At 38.6% G+C, this 21,484-nt stretch overlaps 1 protein-coding gene and 1 pseudogene across 1 annotated transcript; both read right to left on the bottom strand.

The window, feature by feature from the left end:
* Nucleotides 1-1,179: 1,179 nt before the first annotated feature.
* Nucleotides 1,180-20,973, bottom strand: MED6 (mediator complex subunit 6). The gene is made up of 8 exons (XM_040226173.1): nt 20,850-20,973; nt 15,252-15,411; nt 14,106-14,197; nt 12,732-12,814; nt 12,327-12,435; nt 10,824-10,939; nt 2,045-2,072; nt 1,180-1,579 (listed from the first exon to the last, which is right to left on the bottom strand). The coding sequence occupies exons 1-8, from the start codon at nt 20,869-20,871 to the stop codon at nt 1,449-1,451; spliced, it is 741 nt and encodes a 246-aa protein (XP_040082107.1). The 5' UTR covers nt 20,872-20,973; the 3' UTR covers nt 1,180-1,448.
* LOC120852755 lies at nt 4,569-6,460 on the bottom strand (annotated as a pseudogene).
* Nucleotides 20,974-21,484: the final 511 nt, after the last annotated feature.

Genomic DNA, 21,484 nt, shown 5'->3' with positions numbered 1-21,484 from the left:
GAGAAATTATTTGTACTATTTCTACAATTATTTGTAACTTTTCTATAAGCCTGAAATTGTCAAAATTAAAAAATCTTACACAATTCAGAAAATTAGATATTTCAAATCAAAGATAAGAAATTATTCAACCACTTAAAATAATGAAACACCATTTTTTTGCTACTTTGCACTAAAAATGTATACTACAATACTTAGTGTTAGCGAGATTCTGGAGAAGTTGGTATTTTCATATTTTGCTGTTACAGTAGTAACAGCAAAACTTTTGAGAAAAACAACCTGGCAATACGGACTAACAGCAAAAAAAAAGTACAGATTCTAGTGATTCTACTGCTGGGAGTCTATACTAAGGAAATAAATGCTAAATGTAATCACTGTGTGTGTGCGTGCTAAGTTGTTTCAGTCGTGTCCAACTCTGTGCGACCACATGAACTACAGCCTGCCAGGCCCTTCTGTTCCTAGGATTCTCCAGGCAAGAATATTGGAATGGGTTGCTGAGTCCTCCTCCAGGAGACTTTCCCGACCTAAGGATCAAACCTGTGTTTCTTGCATCTAACCTGCATTGGCAGGCAGGTTCATTACCACTAACACCACCTGGAAAGCCCCGAAATCACTACAGTCTTATTTAAACAATGCAAACTGGGAAAAACTTAAGTACAACACAGGGAGAGTTTAAGAAAACAGATACAATCATTCACAGGAATTATTCAGTCAATAAACTATAAATAGTCTATAAAAACTAAGTAACCATGGCATAGTGCATACAACAGACAAACCATGATAAAGTGAAACAGTATGAAGAGAAAAATTACAAACTATGGTTTTAAAAATATCTACACACAGGAACTTTCCTGGTGGTCCAGTGGTTAAAACTCCATGCTTCCATGCCACACAGTGAAGCCAAAAAAAAAAAAAGAATCTACACATAGAAGAAGAAGACAAGGACAATTCACAACATTGCTACGGTATTTGTGGGACAGTGGTTTCAATGAACAAGGTTGTTTTCCCTTTATCTTTCACATTTTCAGAAACTTTACTATTTTAATACTGAGGAATATGCAACTAAGACTAGAAAATCAGCTTAGTTACTACTTTAACAAAAATCCTTTGTGTTTACAAAATGTACCTGGAAATATTTCAGAGGGAAAATGGGGAGGAGGGGAGTCAAGATACAGTAATTTGTGCAAGCACCTTTATTTTGTTTTTAAACATATATAGCAGTAAACATGTGAGACAGGAAGCTGCTTAAGTCCAGAAGGGAAAAGGTTACAAAAGATACATTACAAATATTTAGGTTGAAAGCATGAGCATCCTTAACATCCTTTCTTAAAGAATAAGCACATTCTATACAAATGATTGTGACAAAGAATTTTAAAGTTCAAGAGCCTGTCACAGTAATGAGGTAAACTGTGGACAAGAGGAGGCTCGCCAGCTTCTCTCTTCTCCAATACTCACTGAAGTCTCATTCGTTTTTCAGGTGGGCCTTTAGTGCCCACTGTCTGTTGCACATTCTTTGCAGTCTCCTTCTCCTCCGATTTTACAGTCTCTGGTAGAGGCTCTGCCTCTTTCTTTGTCTGATCCACTAGACATCAAAAGCAGATATTTTTTGGAGGGGATGGTGGGTGGAGGGATGAGACCAGTTTAGACAATGGTTAACGTGAATGGTTCAGACTCTCAAATTCATTTAAAATAACTACTTATCCCAAGTTCTAGATTTAGCTGTTTCATCAGGCAGATGTTTAAGAACCAATTCATTTTACCTGGTAAAACCCAAAACCTGGTAATACAAGCAAATTATGATACAACCTCAGATCACCTCAGCTTTTCCACACATCCTCAATACCTATTCATCCCACTCTAATTCACCTTTTAAATACTACTATAATTACCACAAAAACACCATCTATTGGCAATTCGGCAAAGCAAAATAAAGGTTAGGAGTAACAAATTACCATTAGAATGTCTAAAAGGACAAAATGACAATTCATCTCACATGTTGTAGTTATTATTATTTCAAGTTTAATAAGAATTATCCGATGAACCGTACCTGGGACAGGCTTTTCTCCAGACTTTTGCTGTAATTTTAAGAAAGAATAGGGGAGGGAGGTAGAGTAAAAGGAGAAAAAAAACAGGGAACGTTAGCAAAGCTTTCTTCTTCTTGACTTCATAATTTTCATTAAAATTATACTTGCATGCAAATTATATTATAAATGACTTCATGAAGAACTACTATCCATGTACCATAAAAAGTGAACTTATTTTCTACTTCTTATCCCCCAGTTCCAAAAAGACACAAATGTAAAACTAGAACAAAAGAATCAAACATTTTAAAAAAAGAAAAACCTTGAACATCAACAAAGTCCTTTGTGTCCGCACTGAGGCTACAGTATTTTTAAAAAGTAGCTAAGGAGAATCCAATGAGAGGGAATAATGGAGCTTTTCAAAACTCCATAGACTTACTTGCTTAGGGGAAACAAGCTATAAGTAAGCAGAATGAAATCTGGATGACTGATTTTTAAAGTTGGCAGGTATTGGAAGTAAAGAAATAGAGGTATTTTTCTCTGAATATAAGACTTCTGTTGAGTGAGTGCACTATTAGAAATCAAACTGCAGGAAAAAATGACAGGGGCACTAGGAGTCAGGAACAAGGTCAGATCCTTCATTCAGCACAGCAATCCTTTTACTTGAGTGGGCCCTGTTGTCTCTGGGATCTCACTATCCAATTTAAATGCTTTAAATCATTTTCCTCCTCCCCGCTCCTTCTTCATCCTCAAGGCTCACAACCTACCCTTCACTACCAGCCAAGGAAGGTGTGAACATCCCAAACTCTCTCCCTTCTACCTACCTTCAAACTTATAATACTTTTACATGCAGACATACATACATGAAAAATACTTCTCTATACTTCCCTGTCATCTCAGAATAAAAGTGTTCTAATAGAACACTTAATGCCTCTATTTCGGAGAAGGCAATGGCACCCCACTCCAGTACTCTTGCCTGGAAAATCCCATGGGCGGAGGAGCCTGGTAGGCTGCAGTCCATGGGGTCACTAAGAGTCGGACACGACTGACTGAGTTCACTTTCACTTTTTACTTTCATGCACTGGAGAAGGAAATGGCAACCCACTCCAGTGTTCTTGCCTGGAGAATCCCAGGGACAGGGGAGCCTGGTGGGCTGCCATCTATGGGGTCGCACAGAGTCGGACACGACTGAAGTGACTTGGCAGTTGGCAATACCTCTATTTGTTTTCTGAATTTCCTTCTGAATTTACATGCCCTCCCTAAGCTTTCTTTTCTATTCCTACGAATAAAGGCTTCAAAATTTTCTGTTATCACATGCTCCAGAGTCATGCTGTCCACCGCCTACCAACCCACTCCAACTACAAGTTCTGGGAACCACTACACTTAATAAGCCCAAAACTGCATTCCCCATTATTACCCACTGTACAGAAAAGGTTAACACAGAAGGCCTGAGGCTTCGATCCTTAAAAGGGCAACTTGCAAGGTTGGCCTTTGACTGGTATCTGGAAACTTGGATTTCAGGAGGGTTCCCACCATTTCCTAATTGATAACGGCAGTTAACTATGCCTAGACTGTGTTTACAACGCTGTTTTTGCTTCCTTCAAAGAGTGTGGTGGAATTTCGGTATGTGCTAGGTGCGTGGGTGCTAAGTCCCTTCAGTTGTGTCCAACTCTGAGCCACTCTATGAATTACAGTCCGCCAGGCTCCTCTGCCCACGGGATCCTCCAGGTATGAATACTGGAGTGGGTTGCCAGACCGTTCTCCAGGGTATCTTCCCAACCCAGGGATTGAACCCACATCTCATGTCTCATGCTTTCACAGGCGGGTTCTTTACCACTAGTGCTACCCGAGAAGCCCACGTGTTAGGTAAAGGGCACCTGAAAAACCTCCCAAAACCTGGGCACCAAGTCTCTGACTGACTTCCTAGGGCAGAAACATCACAAACACATTGCTGCGTTTTCACTGTTTAAACAAAAGAGTATATCCTGTATGAATCTCGGGTTATGGGTTTAAAATAGTGACTGAACACTGGACTATAGAGTTAAAAATAAACTCCTTTGTGGAGCATATAAAGTTCTTCTAAATATGACTTTAATCCAATTTTTAAGTCTCATATTTCATCACTCTTCCCTTCATAAAACGTAAAAGTAATCAAACTTCAGAGTATTTTCTGGTTCTTTTTTTTTTTTACAACTACACTGCAGTATAACTGACATGCAAAAACATGGCACATATTTGATATACACAACTTGGTGAGTCTGGACATATACATATACCTGTGATACCATCATCACAATCAAGGTAATAAATATATCCATCACCTCCAAAAGACTGCTTTTGCTCCTTTAGTTTGGAGTTCTGTGTGTTTGTGTGCGTGCACTCAAGAACACTCAACATGAGATCCACCCTCTTAGCAAGTTTTTAAATGCATAACACCATATTGTCAACTATAAGCGGTATGTTATACAGCCTCTCTCTACAACTTGATTCATCTTTATAGAGCTGTAACTACATCCTTTTTACAACTCCTTATTTTCCTCTTCCTTCATCCTCTGGAAACCACTATAATGTTTTCTGCACCTGTAAGTCTATTGAATACTTTGGATACCTCATATAAGGGAAACCATACAGTATTCATCCTTCGGTGACTAAATTATCTTACTTAGCACAGTTATCTCCCAGGTTCATCCATGATATCACAAATAGTACAATTTCCTTCTTTTTCTAAGACTGAATAATATTTAACTATATGTCTATCCCACAGGTTTGTTTTTTTTTTTTTTGGAAGTTAATTTAAGAGTTTATTATGATTTATAAGTCTCATTTTAAAAACATCAGTCCATCAAACAATGTAGAAATAAGTATGCAAAAAATCTGCAAAACAAAAGATACTTTAAACATGTTTAAGTAGAGAAGTTATCTGAAGTTCTGGATTTTCAGTCACTTAATTATTTGCATTATTATGCAATAAGTGAAGTCGCTCAGTCATGTCTGACTCTTTGAGACACCATGGACTATAGCCTACCAGGCTCCTTCGTCCATGGGATTTTCCAGGCAAGAGCACTGGAGTGGGTTGCCATTGCCTTCTCCAGGGGATCTTCCCAACCCAGGGCTCGAACCCGGGTCTCCTGCATTGCAGGCAGATGCTTCCCAATAATCCTTAACTTCAATTGGGGTAAGCCTCCTAAATCCAGCTTCGTTGCAGATTCCAACTTCTATATTATCTTCTGTCATCTGCCCTTCAAAGCTTTCCTTTAGGGTTAATATGACTGTATGAATGGCATCTTCAAGTTCCAGATCTTCATTGTATCTTTTCTCAAGGAAAGTTTTCCCATTCACATAGTTCTTTCCCATTGCTGTGGCTTTCCAGACAAAGTAAGCTCCAAATGGATATGACTGAAATAAATATGGCCATCCCTCATTCCAACCACAGATAAGTAAAGAAACTCCAAATGGGTGAACACCAGCTGACTGGGTGTATTCCTGCATCACGGAAGCTACTCTCTGGACCAGCTGAGCTGTGGGAATGGGTTCTTGGTAAACGAGATAGTACTGTGGAGCTAGTTTTTGAGCTCTGTGCACAGGTACCCTGTAATCTGGGCCCATGCCACTATACAACAAACCTATATGCCTGGTGATGGTTCCACTTTGTGGACACTTCGCTCATCATACAGAATGGATTTCTGTTTCTCCTCAGTTGCCAAGACCATGCCATTTGCAGCTTTAATTCCCACTGAAGGAGCTCCTCCAGCTATAGCAGCCAAAGCATAATCTATTTGGACAAGTTTACCAGACAGGCTGAATGTTGTCAGTGAAAAGCTGTAACCACGCTCTGCCATCTTTACCCAAAGACCTTATCCCAGTTTCTTTATCCATTCATCTGTTGATGGACATTATGGCTGCTTCCAGATTTTGGCTATTGTGACTAATGCTAAAATATTCACAATAATTATAAATGCGGGAGTACAGATAACTCAGATTTCAAACTATATTACAAAGCCACAGAAACCAAAACAGTATGATATTGGAATAAAAACAGATACAGAGCAATGGAACAAAATAGAGAGCCCAGAAATAAACCCATGTTTATATGGTCAATTTACACCACACGCAAATATTAACTCAAATGGATTAAAGACTTGAATGTAAGACCTGAAATCATAAAACTCCCAAAAGAATAGACAGTAAGTTCCTTGACATTAGTCTTGGTGATGACTTTTTGGGTATGACACCAAAAGCAAACATAAACAAGTGGGACTATATACATCAAACCAAAGACCTTCTGCACAGCAAAGTGAATCATCAACAAAATGAAAAGGCAATCTACAAAATGGAAGGAAGTATTTGCAAATCTCGTATCTGATAAGAAGTTAATATCCAAAATATATAAAGAACTCATACAAGTTAACAGCATAAAACAAACAACTCAGTTAAAAACTGGGCAGAGGACCTGAATAGGTATTTTTCCAAAAAGACACACAGATGGCCAACAGATACATGAAAGGTGCTCAACATCACTAATCATTGAACACAGCACTGTGAAGCAATGACACTCCAGTTTAAAAAAAAAAAAAAAAAAAGACAACTGGTGAGACTATTTTAAAAAAAAAAGGAGGGGAGGAACACTTGTGCACTAGTGGTGGAAATCTAGTATAGCTACTATAGAAAACTGTATGGAAGTTCCTCTAGAAATTAATAACAGGACTATCATATGACCCAGCAATCCCATTTCTGGGTATATAGTCAAAGGGAATAAATACAAGTTCTTGAACAGATACCTGCATTTCCACGTTCACTGAAGCATTATTCACAAAAGTTAAGATATAGAAAACCACCTATACATCTGTCAACAGAAAGGATAAAGATGTGATGTGTATGTGTGTGAGAGAGAGACTTCTGTGATACACACACACACTGGAATATTATTCAGCTGTGAGAAAGGATATCCTCCCATTTGTGGAAAAAACAGATGAACTGAAAAAGCATTATACTAAATGTTGAATAAGTTAGACAGAGAAAGCCAAATATGGTATCATTTATATGTGGAACTCTAAAATATTCAAACTCAGAGAGAACAGAGTGGTTCCCGCCAGTGGTTGAGGGAGTGGGGAAAACAGGGAGATGCTGGTCAAAGGTAAAAGATGAAATAAGGTCTGGGAATCTAATGTGCAACTTGGTGATTACTGCTAATATTACTGTAGTATATATTTGAAAGTTGCTAAGAGTAAGGAGATCAAACCAGTCAATTCTAAAGGAAATCAACTCTGAACATTCATTAGGAAGATGCTGAAGCTGAAGCTCCAATACTTTGGCCACCTGACGTGAAGAGCTGACTCACTGGGAAAGATCTTGATGCAGCAAAAGACTGAAGGCAGGAGAAGGGGACAACAGAGGATGAGATGGTTGGATGGCATCACTGATTCAATGGACAAGAGTTTGAACGAACTCCAGGAGACAATGAAGGACAGGGAAGTCTGGAGTGCTGCAGTCCACGGGGTTGCAAAGAGTCAGACATGACTGAGTAACTGAACAAGAGAGTAAAACTTAAATGAACTCTCCATAAAAAAGAAATAGTAATTATGTGACATGACAGAGGTATTAGCTAATGCTATGGTGGAAATCACTTTGCAATATATGTGTATCAAATCCACAAGTTGTACATGTTAAACTTACACAACATTGTACACCAGTTATATCTCAATAAAGTTGATAATAAAAAGTTTATCCCTGAGTGTTGTTTGATGCTATTTTAAATGGAATTTTCTTGCTACTTTTACTGATAGTTTGTTGTTAGTATACAGACATGCAACTGATTTGGGGGTATTGATTCTATATCGTGAAAGTTCACTTAATTCATGTATTGGTTCTAACAGTTTTTTAATGAAGCCATAGGTTGTGCTATGCAGACAATTTTACTCCTTTCCTATTTGAATCCCTTTATTTTTTTGTTACCTAATTTCTCTAGCTAGGCCTTCTAATACTGTGTTGAATAGAAGTATGGAGAATGTGATCTTTGTCTTGTTTTTCATCCTGAGAGAAAATGCTTTGTTCTTCACAACTGAATATGACAGTTGTGTGTCTGTTACGAATGGCTTTTATTATGTTGAGGTATGTTCCTTTCATACCTTTGTTTTCATCGTAACAGGATACTGAATTTTCCCAACTGCTTCTTCTGCATCTATTGAGATGATTGTGGGATTTTTATTCTTCATCCTGATAATGTAGTGTACTATAATGATTGGTTTTGGTTTGTTGAACTATCTCTGCATCCCAGGGATAAATCCCACTTGATCATGATATATGATCCTCTTAATGGGCTACTGCCCTTATTTTGCTAGTATTTCATTGAGAATTTTTGCACCTATTTTTACTAGGAATATTGGTCTGCAGTTTTCTTGTCTTGTAGTGTCTGTGTCTTTGGTATCAGAGCAATGCTGGCCTCATAAAATGAATCCGAAAGTGTTCGCTCCTCTTCAGTTTTTTTGAAGAGCCTGAGAATGGTGTTAATTCTCTTTAGATGTTTGGTAGAATTCACCCATGAAGTCATCTCTTCTTGGACTTTTCTTTGTTGGGAGGTTTAAGATTACTGATTCAGTCTCCTTACTCATTATTTGTCTGTTCGGATTTTCTATTTCTTAATGAGTCAGTCTTTGGTAGGTCATGTACCAAGGAATTTCTTATAGGTTATCCAATTTCTTGGCATATAAACTGTTTACAGTAGTCTCTTATGATCATTTTATTTCTGTGGCTTCAGTAGTAATGTCTCAAATTTTATTTGAGTCTTTTTTGTTAGTCTAGCTAAAATTTAGTCAATTTATCTTTTGAAAACACCAGCTCTTAGTTCCTTTGCCTTTTTATTGTTTGCTTGCTTTTTAAATTGAAGTATAGTTGATTTAAAATGTTGTGTTAGTGCTGGTGTACCATTGATTCTTTTCTATTATTTTTCTAGTCTCTATCAGTGGAAGTTAAACAACACACTCCGGAACAACCAATAGGCCAAAGAAGGAATAAAAAAGGAGAATCAGAAATTATATGGAGAGAAATGAAATTGAAAACGTAATATCAGAACTTACAGGACAGCAAAAGAAGTACTAAGAGGGATGTTTACAGTGATAAAACCCTTCATTAAAAAGAAGGAAAGATCTCAAAAAACATAACTTTCCACCTCAGGAAATTAGCAAAAGAACAAACAAGGGATTTTCTTGGTTTCTGAGTATATTTTCATCATTTTCATGTTTCTTGTTTTGCATTTTCCATTTCCCTTTTCTAAATCAGCACTGCCCCCCCCCAAAAAAAAGTGAGCCACAAATGCAACTATATATGTAATTTTAAATTTTCTAGTAGTCACATTTTTAGAAATAGATGAACCTTAATATTTTTAACCAAATGTATTTCAAATAGTGTCCTAGACATATAACCAATATTTTTAAACTAGATATTTTATACATATTCTTATGTACTAAGTCCTTGAACCCAGTATATCTTCCACACATATCACAACTCAGTATGGACTAGGTGTGTTTCAAATGCACAACAGTCACATGTGCTGAGGGTCTATTGTACTGTGTGGGTCTAGATGTTCTGCCTCCAACATTCCTAGTATATATTATGTACTCACAGAATGGTCAACCACATCTTAGCTCTTACACTTTATAGTCACTACTCATCATCTTACATACAGCTGTAATTCACTGATTTATTTATTCAACAGACATTGTTTCATCTTCAAGTGTAATTCATGAGATTTCTCTAAACTGACTTTTCTGAGTTCCAACTGGGCCTCTGCTCCCTTCAGTACCGTATCACCATTCCAACAGCACATTTCATCCAGTAGAGTCAACCAACGGGGAAGGGGAGGTCTGTTCTAAAGTCATCTCAGGGTGTGAAAAATCTCAATCAGGAACTACCCTTGAAAATCTCTTAAATAGGCCCTCAGCAAGAAAAACAGTATCTATGATCTTAAGTCTAAGTATCTAAATTGTATCCGACTCTTGCGACCCCATGGACTATAGCCCACCAGGCTCCTCTGTCCATAGGATTCTCCAGGCAAGAATACTGGAGTGGGTTGCCATTTCCTTCTCCAGGGGATCTTCCTAACCTGGGATCAAACCCAGGCCTCCTGCATTGCAAGCCAATTCTTTACCAACTGAGCTATGAGGGAAGCCCATCTATGACCTTGTGTGTCTACAATCCTGTAAAGACAAATAAGAGCTGAGACAAATCATGAGAATAACATGTTCACATATTCCATTTCACACCTACTTCTCTGCCAAAGCTCATTCAATAGACCTGCTATTGCTGTTGGAGTACCCAAAATAACATAATAGAATTCATTTTACTTTCAACACCAGTACAACATAAGCCTATTTATTTTTACTCTTGCCTCCTCCATTTGTCATCAAATGTGCTACTGTGTTACAAAAGTTTAAACTATTCCATCATTTAAAGACTTAAATATCCACTATATTCAGGCTAGAAGATAGCATACAGAGTGACAGCATGAGTTCCAAATTCTAGTTTTGTTACCAACACTTTAGGCAACCTTCTGAATATATTATCTATAAGCAGGCCTCACAGTCTGTGAGGATTCCATGAGGAATTAAACTTAAGAGCACAGAACAGTATTAATTAGATTCCCTTTACCCATTTCTCCCATTAAGTCCTTGAAAAACTTTCTTTTGATACAGAGTTTTTAACTAATGAGGAAATCAATATGTTTAGATCACATCCGAAACAGTTCTTACTTAAAAATTAAAATGTCAGAAAAAGTGTTCAATCAAAATTAACCACATGCATTCTCATTACCTGCACAAATTTGGGTGGAAATTTTTGTCTAAGATCTAGAAGCAAAGCATCCACACGCTGTCTCTGGAAAATAGAGCTTGGTTCTTCTTTCCTTTTGACTTTAGGTTTGACTTTATCTATTAAAATATGAAGTCCAAATCAAAATACTAATTACTTTGATGCCTTATATTTTACACATCTTTGTCTGCCACAAATATATTCAAATTTCATTTTTTTTAAAGGCTGCTATTCCAAACGCAATCCCCCCAAATACATTAAACACAGCATAAGGACAGAAGCATTGAAACTCTGAAATGAGGTTAAAATTCTAACATTTATAAAGCTGACATATCTTTTAAAGATATTTCAATTTTAGCATGGACAGACACTATTCTTACACTTTCATAATTATTTAATTATGAAAAACTTTAAGGCTACATTTTCCATAATTATCTAACACATTCTGATTATGTCTGAAATTATCTTATGTTTACTTTAAGTGTATTAGTTTTTCCCACAAAACCAAATAGGCACAAATGGAAAATGTAATTTTCATAAACTTAAGTTACCATACTCAATTATGAATACTATAATCCACTAAAAATCAGGACAAACCAGACAACAAAAGATCATGAAGAGAGAAAAGAACTTAGTAGAGAAATTCTGAAATTAATCATGTGTGGGAGTTTTCCTGGGAGGGGAATATGCTGGTGGGTTGTTTCTAAAGGAAGGGTTCCTGTTAAGTTTTACTTCAAATACTTCATTCGGGGAAAGAGCTCTTGGGAGAAGTTTATTCAACTCATGCAAACTTTCCTAAGTCAAATGTTGTTGCCAGCACCTGCTATCAAGAATAAATACAACTACATCTCAAAGACCCTTTATTCCACGGGTCTGAATTTTATTTCAAGGCTACCTTTTCCATAGTAATTCATCCTAAGTTGCTATTTCTCTGAAGAGAAATGCAGAATACAGGTATACTGCTGTGGATATGTTTCTAGAAGTATTTTTATTGCCAAAATATGGTGCAGATCAAGTAGTGGATTAGCAGCTATGGAAACTACACCTGGCATCACAACAGGTGCTAATATGGAAAAATCAGAAACAGACTGGTAATCATCTGGAGATACGGCTTTAAGAGCATCTCCCCTAGTTCAAAGACTCAGATTTAGGTTCCAGGCTTCAAGATGACTCAAGAGTTAAGAAAGAAGGAAATATCATCATTACTCTTTCTTCATCATTGATCTCCCTTATGTTTCCTAAATATTTTAAAACCTTGAATCAACTTATCAAAGATGTCACTTACCAAAGAGATTAAAATGTATGCCTGCTGTTGCTAAGGGAATGCTATGACTACCACATCTAGTTACAGGAAACCTAGCTCTGACAATGTTATCATCCTATGAAATCTTCCTATAAGAGGGAAAACACACCAAGAAATCACTGATAGCCATTTTTTGAAAGAAAAACAGCTTCATCCTCCAAGTAACAAAAAGTGTTTTAGGAGGGTCCAGGTGTCCCACCTACCTTGCTCTTCGTGATCTTTGAAGTGCCACCAATACCCTTTGGAAGGGTGATATCGACAGTATGACATAGCTTCATCAAAAGCTGACTGAATGCCATGCACTGCAGTAAGCTGATAAAGGGAAAACCAATTTTGAACTTTTCATCAGTCATCCATAATTTACAAAGTAACTACAGTATTACATGTGCAAAGACAGTAATTCTTCTGTTTTTCAGAACCTGAATCACTATGTATCTGGGGCTGTTGTATACACTTTGAACATGGAGCTGGCCCACAGGAAGCAATGCTTAAGACATTCTAATGGTCAACACTTTATTCCAAGGGAGAAGAGTTCCTGTTTAATTCTTGGAAGCAAGGTAGGTCACTAGAAGTTTTCTGTAATGTTTAAAGAATGTAAAGACACTTACCACTCTAGAGTTTATAACTGACCCCAAGTCTGGTGCCTGATAGATCACTCCAGCAATAATATAGTAATCAGCCAGTGGGATAACTAAAGCAGTGGGAGAAACAAATGCTTATTAATACAGCTATGCACACAAACTGCTAAATACACTTCCTTAAGAACTAAAGTTTGACCTTTTCCCATATTAAAGCTTAAGGTGGGATTTGCCAATTCCTGTTTTTGTAAATAAAGTTATATAGAAAAATCACCACACCCCTTCACTTCCATCATTATCTAAGGCTGCTACAGCACTAGTGGAGTAGTCTCAGAGACCGTGAGGCCCACAAAGCCTAAATACTTCGTCTTTGTAATGTGGACCACCACAGAAGAGTGCTAACTTTTGCTCCAGGAGCAGTGCTTCTTAAACTTACTGATCATCTGAATCATCTGAGTATCTTGTTAAAATTAGACTCTGAGTAGTAAGGAAGGACAATGCATTTCTAACAAATTCCTAAGTGATCCAATGCTGCTGTCAGTCAACCACACTTTGGGGAATAAGACCTTAGAGCACGAGAGATTTAGGGTCCAGGATGAAGATATCAGGCGCACTGAACTTGGCTCTGTGCTCCAGTCCAAGGTTCTAAGAAATAAAACAGCTGCTAGTGAGGCTGGTGTCATCGTGGGTCACTTCTGTACCTGGAGTCCTTCCGTCATGTAAACTGTGTCCCTGGGGAGGGACTCTGATCTTTGATTATGAAAGTTAGTTTGGATTCTTGACTCTGGAACCACAACTTCATTAGCAAAGTCATTCTCTGGAATCAACACCAGGGTGAAGGTTGTTCTCAAAGGTCTTGAAGAGAGTATGTGATTTAGGCGATATAGCTGATCATCTCTCGAATGAGTGACTAGCTCTTTGATTCAAAATCAAGTCTGAACTCTATACTCTCCATACGATGTCTAAAGCAAGTTTTTATTTGGTAACATAACCCAAAAAAGACTTCTGGTTCAATGTGTCGATGAGGGTTTTCAACTGATCTTTTATGAATCTGGCGCAACTGCATCTACCAGGAATTAGACATCATTTCCTTCTGAGAGACTAGAATTCTGACAGGCAGAGGATGTCTACATGATCAGCCCTCAATAAAAATTCTGGACTCAAGAGTCTCCAAGGGTCTTCCCTGAGCAGACATCTTATGCACGTGGGGATGTATTTCACTACTGGAGGGAGGGTGGACTTGGTGTGGCCCCTCACAGAAGGGAAAGCATGGGAAGCCTACACATGGATTCCCACAGACCCCTAAAACAGAAGCCAATCCAAAACATAAGAACATACAGCTCAGGAGTCAATATATCATGGTATTTTAAGAAGAAAATAATACCTGAAGTTTACACATTTTACCTTGAGTAGGGGACTGCCGCTGTTGCTTCCGAATGATAAAAAGAATGGGCTCTTGAGCATGTAGAAGAATGTATTCCACTCCAACCATCTGACTGAAAACAGGAGGCAAAAATTCAGAGATCTATGAATGCCCTACAAACAATTCTGCAGAACATTCAATTATTATATAAAAGCAGAGCAACACTGTAAATAGGATAAAACTGCCTATGTGTGATATTAAAAACTGGCTGTTTTTCCCAGGGAGGTGGGGCACAGATAAAGTAAGATCTGCTTTTTAAACAACAATAAAATTTCTCTATAAAAATTCACGGAGAACTTACGTTAGATTGTTTTCAGCCATGAAAGTACACTGAACTTACATTTCAAAAAAGGCAACTAAAATACCCATGATGCTTCCTGACCAAAGAGATCTAAAAAATATATAAAACATAAAAATATACATGAACACTATATCTGTCTTAATTATATATCTCTACTATATATTCTACCCAACCAGAAAACATCAAAGCTTATCCTCACCTCCAAAAAATTTTCTCCTGACATACTACATTTAAAAGCAACATCAAGATGCTTCAGTAAACATAAATATTTACCTCACAACGAAAGCTATTTAAAATACCAGAAATTTAATTACCTGGAATCCACGCTCCCCATGTTTAGCTGACAGATGAAAAACTCTATTACACAGTTGTTTCAGAAACTTTTGTATCAGTAATAAATTCTTAATTATTTAGCATCTGAAGTCTGAAGAATCTTGCTTTGTATTTGTATGGCTAAAATTTCACTTGTCATACAAAAAAAATTTCTATCAATGGCACTATGGTTTAAGACATTAAATTAGACGTAGAGGAGATAATAAATACAGTTACCTGGTTAAGGACAACAGAGCTGCATTGTTAAAATCAATGACATCTACATCTAAACTTCACACTGCATTTTAAATGGACTATAATATAGGAAGTTATAAAGAAGACTTCCTAGGTTACAAGTGACTACTAATAATTCCTTTGCATGTCAAACTTGTACAAACAAAACTCCGGTTCTTCCAAAACTTCTACTCTGTACTTCATGATCCACAGCTGGAAAGCAATATTCATTACAAAATCTGTAGCTGGCAAAGATGGTACCTTCTTACTAATAACTTACTTTAAGTGCTCTAAAGTTAGCCTCTGCATTTTGACCACTTCGTTATTACATGTCCTGTCATAAAAAGGATTACTTCTTTCTGAAAAATAATCCAGGACACTTCCACTGTTCAAAATAGGGATCCAGGAACTGTCAACCCAAGAGATTCCCAGCAGATTATCTTCAAAAAAAGAAACAAAATGATAAAGAATGAGAAAAGAGAAAAAAAATCCAATCCAACAAACATTTATTATGCATATAACAGAGGAGGCACTGTGAATATAAGAATGTCATGGATCCTAAACTATATACCCTCACAGTCTAACAGAAGTGGTAAGTATGCAAGAAAACAATGACAACACAACATTAAGAACTATAATAAAGATGTGAATAAGTATGTTATGGGAGCACAGTGGAGCGAGCAGAATACCTCACCTGAGGGAACAGAAATGAGTTTTCCTGGGGTGAGGAGAAGGTGGGTTTTAGCAGGTGAGTTTTAACACGATATGTTAAAGAATAAATAGAGGCTCACCATGGAGAAAAGAGAAGCAAAGCAATTCCAAGCAGAGAGAATGTAAATACAAAGGTAGGGAAATGTAAAAATACATGATTAAAGGTCTAGGTGAAGTTATAAGACTTGAAATCTAGAGAAATCTTTATTGGAAATCCTGAGTTTTTATAATGTTGGCAGCTAATTCAAAATTTTTCAAATACTCATGCCAAAGAAAACACATCCACTGCCACTAGTCTGAGACCTTCCAATTAAAGAGACAGAAATAAGTTAGGAAGCTATTATTATAGATGAGACAATAATGTTGTAAAGGGGGCAAATGAAAAGTTGAATGCCCTTAATTACAGCCATACAATGTCATATTTTAAAGAATTAAACCTTAAATTTTTCAAAATGGAAAAGAAAAAGACAGACATGGAAAGTAGCGCTAGACAGCTTTAACTGAGCTTTTACTGGTTAACAGCTACAATGTTTCATAACACTGACAGTACCAAATCCCACTAGGTGTTAAGTCATGGATGTCAAACTGCCTATATAATACTGGTTGAAGGAGGCAGAACTGAACACTTCAATCTCTTCTAAACTGTAATTATTTCTGGCATCTATAAAGAAGTCAGGCCTAATTCAAGGTGACAAGCAATTTAGAGGAAAATGAATCAAATTGAAAAAGCAATTACACAAAGGTAAAACATGCTGTGTACATCGTAAAATGAAGGAGGAAGAATAGATGAAGCATGTTAATGACCAAATAATCAGTAGAGACCACTGAGATGGCCCATCATAAATGGACCATGCCATAAACAAATATTTAACAGGCCAGGAAAAAACATTTTCAGAAAGAGAAAGGTTTTCCAATGAAAAACAACTAAAGATAATCATTATTTTCAGCTTTAAACACTACAGTCCAGTTACTAAAGTTGTTTTCCTTAAAGCAACTTTCTCACACTTTTCTTTTTTATTTACTTAGGAACAATTATATAAAAGCATTTGCAGAAGAACAATTTGAGGTTGGTTTCTCCTTTACATAGTAACTATGTCTATATGGTGTTAAAAGTTATTGACAAACCATTATAATATCACAGATCATTTCAGCATAGGCAGAAAAATAATCTGCAGAAGCAAATAAATGTATAACTATAGATTATTCCTCTCCACAATTATGGAGCATTAATGATATGGGCATGAGGTGATGAGGACCTAGTGGAAGGCAATGGCAATATACAGCAAGATAAAAACAAAAGAAACTTTTTAGGGGGGGAAAGAGACAATTTTCTGAATGACCAATTATAAAGTCAGCGAGCTTAGGAACCAGTAAATGATTTATGAAGGTGTAATGAATTTGGCTTGAATACACTGAGTTTACATATGGAATCAGACTCTCAGAATTAGGAAAAATTACAAATGTCATCTGATCCAAGAGACTGTTCAGTAAATTCTCTCTACAATTTTCTTCATCTGGCTGTTTCTTGATCAGCAACTTTATGTCATATTTTCCTCATTTAGTAAACTAGTCAAAGATAAAAAGTAAGGTGAGTATGACTTGGAAATAAATACAGAGAACAGTATTTACCACTTTTGAACACTAACAGTACAGACACTACTTTACCCAATAACTCAAGATTGGTACTATTATTAATATTAGTTTACAAAAGAAAAACCTGACATACAGCAAGGTTAACTCGTCAAGGTCACAGAACCACTAAATGGTAGAGTTGAGATCTGAAACCAGGCAGCTCAGCTCCAGAGCCCACACACCTCTACACTCGGCTGCCTCAAAATGAAAATACGTGAGTCAGGAGAATTTCTGAGAGAAGCCAGGGCTGATACCACAGATTTGGAGACCACTAGTAGAATAATCGGAGAAGGCAATGGCACCCCACTCCAGTACTCTTGCCTGGAAAATCCCACGGATGGTGGAGCCTGGTGGGCTGCAGTCCATGGGGTCACTAGGAGTCGGGCATGACTGAGCGACCTCACTTTCACTTTTCACTTTCATATATTGGAGAAGGAAATGGCAGCCCACTCCAGTGTTCTTGCCTGGAGAATCCCAGGGACGGCGGAGCCTGGTGGGCTGCCGTCTATGGGGTCGCATAGAGTCGGACACGACTGAAGCGACTTAGCAGTAGCAGCAGCAGTAGAACAATGAGTGCTGTCCTGTAGAAGAGGTAGTCTAATCAAATTCATTTCCTCTTCTCTGTTTCTTTTGCCAGTATCACATCTAATCTTCCAAGTGTCACTTGGACAGCAGCCTCCTTACGGGGCTTCCTGTCTCCAGATCTTCTCTCAATCCTATTTAGCCTTAAAAATGCCACTTATACATTAAAAAAAAAAATTGACTGACTGATTATTTTTGGCTCTGCTGGGCCTCTGTTGCCGCGAGTGGGCTTTTACTAATTGCTTAGAGCAGGGGCTACGCTTCGCTGCAGTGCATCGGCGTCTCACTACAGTGGCTTCCTGGCGCATGGGCTTAGTTAGTTGCCCCGTGGCATGTGGAATTTTCCTGAACCAGAGATCAAACCTGTATCCCCTGGATTGGCAGGCAAATTATTAACCACTCGACCACAGGGGAAGCCCAACTTGTACATTTTTCAGTGAGAGCTGCATAATACATCATGATATTCTATGCAAAATTTAATTATTACTTTAATCTTCTTACTTAAAGAACGGCAGTGCATCTACAGTCTAAAAGAACAAGGTCCAAATTCTTTAACATGGCATTTCACAATCTAGCTCCAGTATTGCTACTTCACTGCCCACAATTCACCATCACACAGCAGAATGGCACAAGGAAAAAGTATTGACAACTATAAGACATCAGGCAAGTTAACCTCCCCATGCCTTACTTCTCTCATCTATAAAACAGGGATTATTATGTATGTAAAAGGTTTAGTACACTGTAAAAATTTAGTGTCAACTATGACGACGGTGGTACTGCTGGTAGTCAATTTCATTTAAGATCAATACGACTGACCTTATTTCTGGCTTAACCAAAGGTGTCCTAGTTTGGGCCTCTTTTTTCTTTTTTTTTCTAGTTTATACACTTTTATGGAAAAAATAGAAACCTCTTTCATTCTCAAAAGGGTATAGGTTTACCAGAAAATTCAAAGGGTCATGTTAGATTAAACTCATTTCAAATGTTACTAATCTCTGCAAAGTCTTTCTCCAGTTTCCAAGGTAGAAATAATGGTTTCTTTCTCTATGTTCTCAGAGCAGTTTCTATATACTTCAATTATTAATTATTAATAACCCACAAATACAAATGTGTTCCTATTAAATGCTGACTTTTTAAGAAACTGGGGCTGTGGGTTACTAATCAAAACTAGCACAGGATCTGACTGGTAAGAGTTAGAAAAAGCTTATTAATTCATGATTAACGGCTAAGGATAAGTTACTCTACTGGTCATAAATTTACACATACTCCAGTATCCAAAGATGTTCATCTACAAAATAGTTAACTGGGTGGTGTGTGGCTGTAAAATAGAATACCTTAGCTCTCCCACATAGAAACTACCTAAGACCAAAGCCCAATAAAGAGAATACACTACCAAAACAAGCAGACTCCAACAACTTCTTGCCATCTGCACTGTTACCACCCTAGTCTGAGCTATCCCCAAATCCCCATTCATTACAAAAATGGTCGTCTAACTAGCCTCCCTAATTTCACCATTGCCCTCCTACACTGTTCTCAGCAGCCAAGGTGACCCTAAGAAAAAGTAAGTTACATTATGTTCATCCTCTTTGGTCAGAACCCTCCAGTGGTTCTCCGTTTTTACTCAGAGGAAAACCAAAGCCCTTACAACAGCCTACAATTCCTAGATGACCACGCCACCAGCTCTCTCTGACCGCCTCTACTTCCAGCCTCCTCACTCACTCAGCTTCAGTCACACTGGCATCCTTGCTCTTCTGACACACCAGACACATTCCCACCTTAGAGTCTTTGCGATGGCTTTAACAAATCTAAATAAAAAGTGCAAGTGAAAGTCGCTCAGTCGTGTCCGATTCTTTGTGACCCCATGGACTATACAGTGATGGAATTCTCCAGGCCAGAATACCGGAGTGGGTGGGCAGCCTTTCCCTTCTCCAGGGGATCTTCCCAACCCAGGGATCGAACCAGTTCTCCCCCTTTGCAGGTGGATTCTTTATCAGCTGAGCCACCAGGGAAGTCTGATAAGACTTTTTATTTTTTATTAAATTGCAAGCGAGAGCATGTTGACGTGGCCCTAACAAAGCTCTCTGACAACAAGCGAGTAATGAAATTAGGTGCTTGACAGTCTCACTTATAATGGAAAAAAAAAAAAACATATAGTAAGCATTATTCAGAAATGCTGAAGATCACTAGACATTTTGACAATATATAAATGACAATATATTTGCAATGCATGTGCCAGACTCCAATTTGGTCAATAAAGAAAAAGGAGTATCAAACGTCAGGATTAAGGCGGCCCCCAGGAGAAGGCAATGGCACCCCACTCCAGTACTCTTGCCTGGAAAGTCCCATGGACGGAGAAGCCTTGTGTGCTGCAGTCCATGGGGTCGCTGAGAGTGGGACACGATTCAGTGACTTCACTTTCACTTTTCACTTTCATGCACTGGAGAAGGAAATGGCAACCCACTCCAGTGTTCTTGCCTGGAGAATCCCAGGGACGGCGGAGCCTGGTGGGCTGCCGTCTATGGGGTCGTACAGAATCGGACACGACTGAAACGACTTAGCAGCAGCAGCAGGCCAAGTTCCAAGGATGAACGAAACCCTGTCAGCGGCTTATTACCCCACCCCCTTCTCTACCCAAAGGCCGTTCCTTCACCGGGATAGAGAGGCCCAACCAATACTGATGGAGAGAGACGTATGCAGAACGACACCGCAGCTATCAGGGCTCAAAGCCCAGGGTTTCTTCCAAGCCCCTTCGTTTTAACGTTTCTAAGAGACTCCTGAACAACTGCGAAAATCTAGGCAGTTTTCCGCCAGATTTGAGCTTCGAGTCGTTCAGAAAAAAAAAACAATCAAAAGAGCTTGGCAGATATCACAAAGGAACCAGAATTTTGCCCTCAAGAGCTATAAATCCCTAAACCAGGCCCCAGACAATCAGAAAACAAAGGATAACACAGGTTACCTCGGATATCCACCGCCGCCATAACTCCGAAAGCGTTCTCAGGCCCTTCTTCCGGCGCAGAGAATACGTCACAACTCAGAGACGAAAGAGGCAGGCTGCAGAGCGGAAGAACGTCGAGGAGGAACCAAAGACGGACAGAAGAGGGGGTGGAGCGGCGACGGGGAGAGGGCGGGACTGAGACCGAGTGGGCGGGGCTAGGAGGCGGAGTTGGGAGGGGAGGAGGGGATAGGAGAGCCTTGCAAGAGTTGCTGCTGCTGCTAAATCGCTTCAGTCGTGTCCGACTCTGTGCGAACGCATAGACGGAAGCCCACCAGGCTCCCCCGTCCCTGGGATTTTCCAGGCAAGAGTACTGGAGTGGGTTGCCATTTCCTTCTCCATGCTGGAAAGAGAGAGCAGATTCAAAGAAAAGAGAGGTAGAAGCAGGAGATGCTATCGGGTTAAAAATTTGGGGACTTTGAGAAAAAAGGAACTGAGCAGAGGCCTGCCCAACGCCCATCACTGAGGGATTCGAAAATTCCACCTTGATCTGTGATCGTTTTAAAACAAACAAATTCTTGCCAGTCTGTGTCCGATGCAGGATACGGCACGCTTGGGGCTGGTACACGGGGATGACCCAAAGAGATGTTGTGGGGAGG

Source organism: Oryx dammah, unplaced genomic scaffold, assembly GCF_014754425.2.
Source record: "Oryx dammah isolate SB20612 unplaced genomic scaffold, SCBI_Odam_1.1 HiC_scaffold_26, whole genome shotgun sequence".
NCBI classification, from domain to species: domain Eukaryota; kingdom Metazoa; phylum Chordata; class Mammalia; order Artiodactyla; family Bovidae; genus Oryx; species Oryx dammah.
This window is presented reverse-complemented; position numbering and strand designations above follow the sequence as displayed.